The 11890-nt window shown below is 42.9% G+C and overlaps 1 protein-coding gene across 1 annotated transcript in view; it reads left to right on the plus strand.

Moving 5' to 3' along the window:
- The window catches only part of CHP1 (calcineurin like EF-hand protein 1), a 41276-nt gene that overhangs the window by 12402 nt on the left and 16984 nt on the right, over positions 1–11890 (plus strand). The window contains exons 2-3 of the mRNA XM_003791735.2: positions 1904–1976; positions 9161–9241. Coding sequence (XP_003791783.1) covers positions 1904–1976; positions 9161–9241 — 154 coding nt within the window. The remainder of the gene's footprint in view (positions 1–1903; positions 1977–9160; positions 9242–11890) is intronic.

Raw genomic sequence — 11890 nt, forward strand, 5'->3', positions numbered from 1 at the left:
GATTCTCTTGCCTCAGCCTCCGGAGTAGCTGGGACCACAGGTGCCTGCCACAGTGCCTGGCTATTTTTTGTTGCAGTTTGGCTGGAGCTGGATTTGAACCTGCCACCCTTGGTATATGGGGCCAGTACCTTACCCACTGAGCTACAGGTGCTAACTTTTTTTTTTTTTTTTTGAGACAGAGTTCCACTATGTCGCCCTCGGTAGAGTGCCATGGCATCACTCTCACAGCAACTTCAAACTCTTGGGCTTAAAACAATTCTCTTGCCTCAGCCTCCCAAGTAGCTGGGACTATAGGTGCCCGCCACAATGCTATTTTTTGTTGCAGTTGTCATTGTTGTTTTAGTTGGCCTGGGCTGGGTTATGAACCTGCCAGCTTCGGTGTATGAGGCTGGCTCCATAACCAGTATGCTACAGGTGCCAAGCCATGCCCACTTAATTTTTGTGGTGATAGGTGGGTCTCACTCAGGCTGATCTTAAATTCTTGGCCTCAAGTGATGCTTCTGCTTGGCCTCCCAAAGTGCTAGGATTTACTTATTTATTTATTTTGATACAGAGTCTCACCTTTTTGCCCTGAGTAGAGTACCATGGTGTTGTAGCTCACATCAGCCTAAACTTTTGGGCTCAAATGATCTTCTTGCCTCAGTTTTTTTCATTTTTTTAGTAGAGATGGGGTATTACTCTTGCTCAGGCAGATCTCGAACTCCTGAGCTTAAGCCATCCATCTACCTTGGCCTCCCAGAGTGCCAGGATTTACAGGTATAAGCTACCACACCTGGCCAGCCAGCACACCCACAGTGCTAGGATTACAGGCATTAACTGTTGAGCCTGGACCTGAGATTCAATTTTGATTGCTGTTTAATTTTCTAACCCCTTTCATTCTTTAGCTTTTAAACTTGCTGTATTGATCTCTAAAGACAATTTAATTTATTATTATTGTTGGTTTTTTGAGACAGAGTCTCACGGCAGGAGTTTACCACCAAGCCCATTTAATTTTTTTTTTGACAGTCTCACTATGTTGCCCTTGGTAGAGTGCTATGGCGTCACAGCTCACAGCAACTTCCAACTCTTGGGCTCAAGTGATTCTCTTGCTTGAGCCTCTTAAGTAGCCCACCACAACGCCAGGCTATTTTTAGAGACGGATCTTGCTCTAGTTCAGGCTGCTTGAACCTGTGAGCTCAGGCAGTGCACCCACCTCAACTTCCCAGAGTGTGCTAGGATTACAGGCATGAGCCACCATGCCCAGCCCTATTTATTTATTTATTTTTTTGGAGACTGTCATCTAGGCTAGACTGTAGTGGTGTGATCATAGCTGACTGCAACCTTGAAATTCTGGGCTAAAATGATCTTCCTGTCTCAGGCTTCCAAGTAGCTAAGACTACCAGCACATCACCACACCTGGCTCATTTTTTTATTTATTTTATTTTATTTTATTTATTTATTTATTTTTGAGACAGAGCCTCAAGCTGTCCCCCTGGGTAGAGTGCTATGGCATCACAGCTCACAGCAACCTTCAACTCCTTGGGCTCAAGCGAGTCTCCTGCCTCAGCCTCCCAAGTAGCTGGGACCACAAGCACCCACCACAATGCCCGGGTATTTTTTTTTTTTGGTTGCAGCCGTCATTGTTGTTTGGTGGGTCCGGGCTAGATTCGAACCCACCACCTTAGGTGTATGTGGCTGGCGCCTTACCCACTTGAGCCACAGGCACCGAGCCCATTTTTTTATTTTTTATAAAGATGGCGTTCTTGCTATGTTGTCTGGGCTGGCCTCCAGCTCCTGTTTAGAGGCAACTTTAGAGTTTCTGTATCTCCCTAGCTTTCTCACTTTGAAGCATTTGACAGTAGGGGATGGGTTCAGTTCAAGTGAGGGCTACCTTCCCAGCTGGGACTAATTTTGTGCTCTTTAGTTTCCCACAGTCAGATCACGCGCCTCTACAGCCGATTCACCAGCCTGGACAAAGGAGAGAACGGGACTCTCAGGTAGGCAGTTCCTTTCTTTATTTTCCTCACAGAAACTAGAAACTTCCTGGCAAAGTCTGAGTACTTGCCTTTATCCAAAAAGCAGGCATGATAGGCATCCTGCATTCAGAAGGCAAGAGATATTCTTCACTGGTCTTGAGCATCATTTATTGATTCACAAGGGAATTAAATCAGCAGAACAGTACCATTAAATTTATCACTGGCTGCTTATTGCTTTATTCCAACTTCCTTTAGCTTAAGCAGCCATTATTCTGGTCTTAAGAATATACTTTTGAGATTTCAGCTCTCGGCTCTCTGCTTGCATTTTATTTTCTTTTTCTTTCTTTTTTTTTTTTTTTTTTGAGACAGTCTAACTTTTGTTGCCCCTGGTAGAGTGCCATGGCATCCTGCTCACAGCAACCTCAAACTCTTGGGCTCAAGCAATTCTCTTGCCTCAAGCTCCCAGGTAGCTGGGATTATAGGCACCTGCCACAACACCCAGTTATTTTTAGAGATGAGATCTTGCTCTGGCTCAGGTTGGTCTCCAACTCCTGAGCTCAGGTAATCCACCTGCCTCGGCTTCCCAGAATGCTAGGATTATAGGTGTGAGCCACTACACCTGGCTCTGCTTGCTTTTTCTAAACATTGATTTTTATGAAGTTGATCTATGGCAATCCCAGCAATCCAAGGTGTTGGAGGTTGCTCTGTCTTCTTTTCATTTCATAAACCCTAGGGATTATGGATTGAGTTAGGAAAGCCATAATCCCTAGGGGGATCACCTTAGGTCAATTAATGTTAGTCAAGATGTTCAGTATTTTAGTCTAGCACAGTGGTTCTCATCTGAGGACCATTTTTCTGCCGAGGGGCAAAATGGAGACATTCTTTGTTTGTTTGTATTTTGCTTTGAGACAGAGTTTTACTATGTTGCTCAGGCTAGAGTGCTCACAGCTCACAGCAACCTCAAGCTCTTTGGCTCAAGAGATCTTCCTGCCTTAGCCTCCTGAGTAGCTTGGACAATAGGCATTCACTACCCCGTCTGGCTAATTTTTCTGTTTTTAGTAGAGACAGGGTCTTACTCTTGCTCAGGCTGGTCTCAAACTCCTGAGCTCAAGCAATCTATCCGCCTTGGCCTGTCAGAGTACTAGGATTACAGGCATGAGTGAGCCACTGTGCCTGGCCTTCCTTTTTTTTTTTTGAGACAGAGTCTTACTTTGTCACCCTCCATAGAATGCTGTGGTGTCATAGCTCACAGCCTTATTTATGGGGGGAGGGGATAAAAGAAAAGAAAAAAGTAATTAATTATTTTAAATACTGCTTCCCTTACCTGGCAACTCTGAGTGTCTTGCTTCATGAGATTCTGTAGGGGAAAATGGCTCTCAATTCTACTGCAGCCTATTTGTGGAACTTCTACTCCAGCTTACTTGTTACTACATGCACATCTTCTTTCTGAATTCCAGATTTTGTCAACGTCTTCCATCTAGCCAGGCACGGTGGCTTACACTTGTAATCCCAGGACGTGGGTGGATTGCCTGAGCCAGGTGTCCTCAAACTACGGCCCGCGGGCCACATATGACCCGCCGGGTATTTTTGCCGCTGCTGCCTGTCCTGCTTAGCAGCTGACTCGTCTGGGGCCTGCAGTCCGGCCCTCCAACAGTCTGAGGGACAGGGAACTGGCCCCCTGTTTAAAGAGTTTGAGGACCCCTGGGAGCTCACAGGTTTGAGACCAGCCTGAGCCAGAGTGAGGCCTTATATCTAAAAATAACCAGACGCTGTGGCTGGGGTCTATAGTTCCAGCTATTCAAGAGGCTGAGGCAAAAGAATTACTTCAGCCCAGGAGTTTGAGGTTGCTGTGAGCTGTGACGTCATGGTACTCTACCAAAGGTGACAAAGTGAGACTCTGTCTCAAAAAAAAAAACAAACTTCTTCCACCCTGATTGTTTTTTATTGTGAATATATTCTCCTATGTATTTTTTTTTTTTTTTTTTTTTTGAGACAGAGTCTCACTGTGTCGCCCTCTGTAGAGTGCCATGGCGTCACATCTCACAGGAACCTCAAACTCTTGGGCTTAAGCAATTCTCTTGCCTCAGCCTCCCAATTAGCTGGGACTACAGGTGCCTGCCATAATACCCGGCTATTTTTTTGTTGCGGTTGTTGTTGTCATTTAGGAGACCCAGACCAGATTCAAACCCACCTTTCTCAGTGTATGTGGCTGGTGCCCTAACCACTAAGCAATGGGCACCGAGCCCCTATGTACATTTTTTTGGTGACACTTTGTTTTAGAAGAATGAGAAGGCTCAGCGCCTGTGGCTCAAGTGGCTAAGGCGCCAGCCACATACACCTAAGGTGGCGGGTTCAAATCCAGCCTGGGCCCACCAAACAACGACAGCTGCAACCAAAAAAAAAAAAATAGCCGGCGTTGTGGGGGGGGCCTGCGGGCCCAGCGACTTGGGAGGCTGAGGCAAGAGACCCCCTTGAAAAAAAAAAAAAAAAGAAAGAAGAATGAGAAGAGATAAACGAGCGCGCGCACCTCCCACCTCCCTCAGGTGAAAGTCAGAATGCAACCTTGCAGAAGCCAGCCTAGCCTTAGAGCCCTAAAATAAACAACTAGCAGACTGGTTTTGACTTTTATTGTTAACTGTTGATTAAATGCTTTAGTTAGTGGAAATTGTTATCATTTCTCTGTTAATAAATATCTTGTACCATATGACTAACCTCTTTTATATTACTTAATCTCCTGTGTATGAGTCATCTAAAACATCGACTTCTGAGTACCTGAAATAGAAGGTAACTGTGAAGCAGTATCTCCAAACAACAGAAGGATTTTGCACAATGAAGGAGATCAGTATAGAGCAGTGGTTCTCAACCTTGCTAATGCTTCATAATGCTGTGTCCCTTTAATACAGTTCCTCCTGTTGTGGTGACCCCCAACCATAAAATTATTTTCATTGCTACTTCATAACTGTAATTTTGCTACTGTTATGAATTGTAATGTAAATATCTGATATGCAGGATGTATTTTCATTATTACAAAGGGGTCATAACCCACCGGTTGAGAACTACTGGTATAAAGGGATGGCATTTCTGATTGCTAAGAATTTCTCAGACTCTGTTTTTTCAGAGCATCTCCATGCCCTTGAATGTCTAGAAACCCATTCCTCACTGGGAATTTTTTGGCCACCAAGTATGCCATATACATGGTTCTATACTCAGACTTGCCTACTATCATTTTTTTTTTTAATTGTTGTTGTTGTTATTGTTTGAGACAGAGTCTCACTTTCTCATCCTTGGTAGAGTGCCATGGAGTTAGACAGCTTACAGCAACCTGAAACTCGTGGGTTTAAGCAATTCTCTTGCCTCAGCCTCCTGAGTTGCTGGGACTATAGGTGCCCACCACAGTGCCCGGCTATTTTTTTTTTTAAGAGATGAGGTCTCACTCTTGCTCATGTTGGTCTCAAACCTGTGAGTTCAGGCAGTCCACCTGCCTCAGCTTCCCAAGTGCTAGGGTTATAGGTGTGAGCCACCACATCCAGCCACCTACTATCATTAATAATATCTTTTCCTCAAAAAAACTTTGAAGAAGATTTTCCTGGATAGACTATGAGGCAGACTATAATGTCAGTATGTTTTTTAATGAGTACATACAAATCTGCATTTCAAATGGATCTTGTACTTGTGGTTTGTGGGCCACTTTGGAGTATTTATTTTTTCTATTAGTTTCGTGTTGATGGGCAAATTTGAAAAGCTAAGTTTAGAGAAACTGCCCTGCATGATCTATATTCTACTTTTGAACAACTAATAATGTGTATATTGTTTAACAGTTGACAAACTATTTTTTTATACTCTGATTTTTATTTATATACATTTAGCAGTATTCCCTTGTTCTGGTGACTGGAACCACACTGTAAATTCTAAGACTGGAGTTAAATAGTATCAAAGGACAGGATTTAGATCCTTATTAAGATTGGAAGTCCATGTCTAGATCCCCTTATTGAGTTGAAAAGAGTTGAGGCTAGCTTGTGCACCTGTAATTTGATACAAGACTTGGTATTTAAACTGTGCCTCTTCTCAGCTAAAATTACGTAAGCTTGTTAGACATTAAACTGAAGTATGTGGCCGTACAATTCAAATCAGCCTTAGTCTTCATTTAAAAGGAAGTATTGTTTCTTAACCTCCATTAAGAGGACCACATTTTGGTAATAATATGGACTTTGTGTTATAGAACAAGTTATGTAATAAAAGTCTAGCACATATTTGTTGAATTAATCAGGACCTCAGTAATTTTTTTATCTTATCATCTTAAGCAATCTAATTATTTTATGACTGGCTTTTTCTGGTTCATTCCTTGATATAAAAATTACTACTCTAAATGAATCAAAGAAAATCAAGTCCAGAGTTGTTTTTTTTTTTTCTGATTCAGAGTCTTAACTCTATTGCCCAAGTTGGAGTGCCATGGCATCAGCCTAGCTGACAGCAACCTCTGACTGCTGGGCTCAAGTGATCCTTTTGCCTTAGCCTTCTGAGTGTCTGGGACTACTGGCACATAACCAACACGCCTGGCTAACTTTTCTATTTTTTGTAGAGACAGGTTCTTGTTATGTTGCTCAGGTTGGTCTCAAACTCCTGGCCTCAAGTGATCCTGTCACCTCAGCCTCCCAAAGTGCTAGGGTTACAGAAATTAGCCACTGGGCCTGGCCAGAGTTATTCTTGAAGAGCTTTATGCTCAGTCTACTAGGTTAGCTTGTGTCAGCAGATGTAGGGGAGATGAGCTTGTTGAATTAATTTAGGAACATGTAAATGTTAAACCATAATAGGAACAAAGTATGAAGACCCTTGGGTTAAAATAGGACCATTTCATGACTATTTCTTCCATCTTAATTAGCATTTAGCATAAAGTAGAGGAATGTGTTATACCTCTGTGTCAGCAAACTTCTAGATGACAGGAATCAGATAAGTTCAAGTTTATGTTAGTGTGTATATAAGTGTTTATGTAAGTGTTTTTTTAGGGGGGGCAACTCTGGTGGGATACGAACCCTCTTTTCTTTTCTTTCTTTTTTTTTTTTGATACAGAGCCTCAAGCTATCCCCCTGGGTAGAGTGCTGTGGCATCACAGCTCACAGCAACCTCCAACTTCTGGGCTCAAGCGAGTCTCCTGCCTCAGCCTCCCAACTAGCTGGGACCACAGGCGCCTGCCACAACGCCTGGCTATTTTTTTGGTTGCAGCCGTCATTGTTGTTTTGGCAGGCCCAGGCTGGATTTGAACCCGCTACCTTAGGTGTATGTGGCTGGTGCCTTAGCCACTTGAGCCACAGGCGCTGAGCCTCTTTTTTTTTTTTTAGAGACAGAGTCTCACTTTGTCACCCTTGGTAGAGTGCCATGGCATCACAGCTCACAGCAGCCTCCATCTCTTGGGCTTAGGTGATTCTCTTGCCTCAGCATCCTGAGTAGCTGAGACTACAGGTGCCCGCCACAACGCCTATTTTTTTTTTTTTTTGCAGTTTGGCCAGGGCTGGGCTTGAACCTGCCACCCTTGGTATATGGGGCCAGTTCCCTACTCACTGAGCCACAGGTGCCGCCCCCCTCTTTTCTTTTTCTTGAGATAGAATCTCACCCTGTTGCCCAGGCTAGAGTGCCATGGCATCAGCTTAGCTCGTAGCAACCTCAAGTACCTGAGCTTAAACCATCCTCTTGTTTCAGCCTCCAGAGTAGCTGGGATTATAGGTGCCTACCACAACACCTGGCTGAATTTTCTATTTTTAGTAGGGACAGGGTCTCTGTCTTGCTTAGGATGGTCTCAAACTCCTGAGCTCAAGTGATCCTCCCACCTTGTTCTCTCAGAGGGCTAGAATTACAGGTGTGAGCCACAGTGCCCACTAGAAATGCAGTTTTTAAAGAGAATACATACAGACCTAGATTTACATCACATTTCTGCTACTTAGTAGTGGTGTGCCACTGGACAAGTTACTTCATCTTACTGACTCTCAATTTCCTTAGCTCTAAAAGGGTACAGATAAAACACTGGCGTGAGATACATGAGATAATGTATATAAACAGCAGCACATGATGTATGTGCAGTGAATGGTAACTAACATTCACTTCAACATAATCTCACCTAAATTACACGGGGATGACTGCTCTTTGTCATGTTGTCCGTTGCCTCCACAATTCTAGTGTAGAAGTGGATGGAAAAAAAGCCAGAGACAGAACAAAGAAATACAGAAATCAATGGGTTCTCACATTCTTTCCCTGAATATAAATATTGGCTAAGAATTCCTCACATCTCATAGGTCCTTTAGAATTTTGTTGTTGTTTGTTCTTTTATGTTTTTTGAGACAGAGTCTCAGTTACTTGGGTAGAATGCCACGGCATCATAGCTCACAGCAACCTCAAACTCTTGGGCTCAAGTGATCCTCTTGCTTCAGCCTCCCAGGTAGCTAGGACTACAGGCGCCCACCACAATACCTGGCTAGTTTTTCTGATTTAGTCTAGCTCTTGCTCAAGCTCTGTTAGATTTTCTTTCCTTTTTTTTTGACAAACTCACTTTGTCACCCTTGGTATAATGCTGTGATGTCATAATTCAGCAATCTCAAACTCTTGGGCTAAGCCATTCTCTTGCCTCAGCCTCCCAACTAACTGGGACTGTAAGTGTCCACTACAATGCAGGCTATTTCTAGAGACCAGGTCTCACTCTGGCTAAGGCTCGTCTTGAACCTGTGAGCTCAGGCAATCTACCCGCCTCAGCCTCCCAAGTGTGGGGATTATAGGTGTGAGCCACTGTCCCTGGCCCACTGTTAGAATTTTTAACAGGATATGGAGAACCCTCTAAATATTTTCCTGTGTATTTAAGTTCTATAGTGTTTGATACTTTTCATTTGCTATTCAGTCTCCAAACTTAATAACTAAGTACAAAATGGTAATGTTCAAGGAATCATTTACTAAGGGACAGCTTAGTGTTTGCTTATCAGTTGGTTTATTGTGTGCTAAATCCACTGAAAGGTGGAATATTCAAATTTGGCTTCTGTTTCTGAGTTGGTACAAGAAAACACTTGGCAGCTATTGAAGTGCTATTCTTTGCAGTTATTTGGTACAATTTGCCACAGAAGTAAATTCCAGGAGGTAATATTCTTACGAGGTTGTACCCTCATTTAGACTGAAGGAGTTCATGCTAAGGGTCAATGGTCTGTAACTCAAGGTGATTCTCTTGGTAGCCGGGAAGATTTCCAGAGGATTCCAGAACTTGCCATTAACCCACTGGGGGACCGTATCATCAATGCCTTCTTTCCAGAAGGGTGAGTCAGTCAATTGATGTACTTCATTCCTGAGGCTGTCTTGGCCTAAATTAATTGCTAATCTGAAATGATGACATTGGTTGGGTCATTTCAGACTGTGATCTCCCTAATTATATCTCCTTTCATTTTAAACTTCAAATAGATATGTAACCCTATCTTCAAAACTATCTTTATTTTTTTATTTCCTTTCTTAACAATAGTTTTTTGCCTTCCTCTGCATATTCTAATTTTTTTTTTTTTGAGATAAAGTCTCTCTCTGTCATCTAGGCCAGACTGCAGTGGCATCATCATAGCTCACTGCAACCTCAAACTCCTGGGCCCATGTGATCCTCTGACCTGGAGCTCCCAAAGTGTTAGGATTCCTGGCATGAGCCACTATGTCCAGCATAATTCTGTCTTTTATCTGTTTACCACTGATGTAAAACTAGATTTTTAAAAGATGTTTATTTGGAAACAATTTTAAATTCAAAAGTTGTAAAAATTAAAAACAGTACAAAGCATATCTGTATGTCTTTTATCCAAATGCATCTACTATATTAACTTTTTGCTTCATTTGTATGTTTTCAATAGTAGCCAATGAAAATATAATGAAAACTATATGTATAATTACATATTTTCTAGTAGCCACATTAAAAAAGTAAAAATAGGCTGGGCGCCTGTGGCACTCAATTGATAAAAAATTTTCTGTCAGCTTAAGTACTGAAAGGGCTTTATATACAGAGATGTCTTTGAAAACATTATGATAATGAAAAATGAGGGGAAAAGTTCAATTATGGGGTAATAATAAAATCATAATATGTCTGGCTCGGCACCTGTGGCTCAAGTGGCTAAGGCACCAGCCACATACACCTGAGCTGGCAGGTTCGTATCCAGCCTGGGCCGCCAAAGAACAATGAGGTCGGCTCGGCACCTATGGCTCGGCCGGCTAGGGCGCCAGCCACGTACACCTAAGCTGGCGGGTTCGAGTCCCCAGCCCGGACCCGCCAAACAACAATGACGGCTGCAACCAAAAAAAAAAAAATAGCCGGGCGTTGTGGCGGGCGCCTGTGGTCCCAGCTACTTGGGAGGCGGAGGCAGGAGACTCGCTTGAGCCCAGGAGTTGGAGGTTGCTGTGAGCTGTAATGCCACGGCACTCTACCCAGGGGGACAGCTTGAGGCTCTGTCTCAAAAAAAAAAAAAAAAGAACAATGAGGTCTGCCACCAAAAAATAGCTGGGTGTTGTGGTGGGCATCTGTAGTCCCAGCTACTTGGGAGGTTGAGGCAAGAGAATTGCTTGAGCCAAGATTTGGAGGTTGCTGTGAGCTGTGATGTCATGGCACTCTACACAAGACGACAGCTTGAGGCTCTGTCTCAAAAAAAAAAAAAGTCATGATATGTCTACATCATTATTATGCAGACATTTAAAATATCTCAAAGTGTTTATATTATTTGAATTAGAGAAATGCCTTTTTTTTTTTTTTTGAGACAGAGTCTCAAGCCCTGGGTAGAGTGCCATGGCATCACAGCTCACAGAAACCTCAAACTCTTGGGCTGAAGCGATTCTCTTGCCTCAGCCTCTCAGGTAGCTGGGTCTACCTCTGCCACAATGCCTGGGTTTTTTGGGGGTTTTTTTGGTTGTAGTTGTCATTGTTGTTTAGCAGGCCAGGGCTGGGATCGAACCTGCCAGCCTTGGTGTATGTGGCTGGCACCCTACTCACTGAGCTATGGGCACTGAGCCTGGAGAAATGCTTAAAAATATATATATGTACATAGTGAGACAAAGTCTCACTATGTTGCCCTTGGTAGAGTGCCATGGCATCACAGCAACCTCAAACTCTTGGGCTTAAGCGATTCTCTTACCTCAGCCTCCCGAGTGGCTGAGACTATAGGCCTCCGCCACAACGCCCAGCTATTTTTGTTTTGTTTGTTTGTTTTGTAGTTGTAATTGTTGTTTAGCAGGCCCAGGCCATGTTAGAACCTGCCAGCCCCATCAGCGCCCTAACCACTGAGCTACGGGCACCAAGGCTAAAATTTTTAAAAGTCCAGATATGGTGGCATGTTCCTACTGTCCAGCTATTTGGGAGGCTGAGTTGGGAACACTATTATCTGAAAAGCATGGGAACATTATTAGAAGAAAATATATTAACAAGAGTTGTAATTGGTAAGAGTGATTTTTTTGTTCTATTTTTCTTTTTTCCAAGTTTTCAAATACTTGTTTAATTGCTTCTATAACTAAACTTTATTTTAAAACAGCTCTTCCATACTGTGCCTTAATTTAAAAACATCTCTAGTTATACATTACTATAGGGGAGAGATTGGAGGTGGTTGAGAAGTCACTGGGTTGAAATGACTAACTTGTGGCTCATTGCAGAGCTCAAAGCAGTAAGTTCAGGTTCTGGTTCTCATGTTTGTTGTAGCCCTGGCACACAAATTCAAATCTTTTTTTTTTTGAGAGAGAGTCTCACTTTGTAAACCTGGGATTGAGTACCATACGTCATGTGTCATCTTAGCTCACAGCAACCTCAAACTCTTAGGCTCAAGCAATCCTTATAACTCAGCTTCCCAAGTAGTTGGGACTACAAGTGTCTGCCATGACGCCTGGCTAATTTTTGTATTTTAGTAGAGACAGGGTCTCAGTCCTCCTATGTCTAGTCTTTTTTTTTTTTTTTT

The sequence above is a fragment of the Otolemur garnettii genome, unplaced genomic scaffold, assembly GCF_000181295.1.
Source record: "Otolemur garnettii isolate 467f Iridium unplaced genomic scaffold, OtoGar3 scaffold00050, whole genome shotgun sequence".
Classification (NCBI taxonomy): domain Eukaryota; kingdom Metazoa; phylum Chordata; class Mammalia; order Primates; family Galagidae; genus Otolemur; species Otolemur garnettii.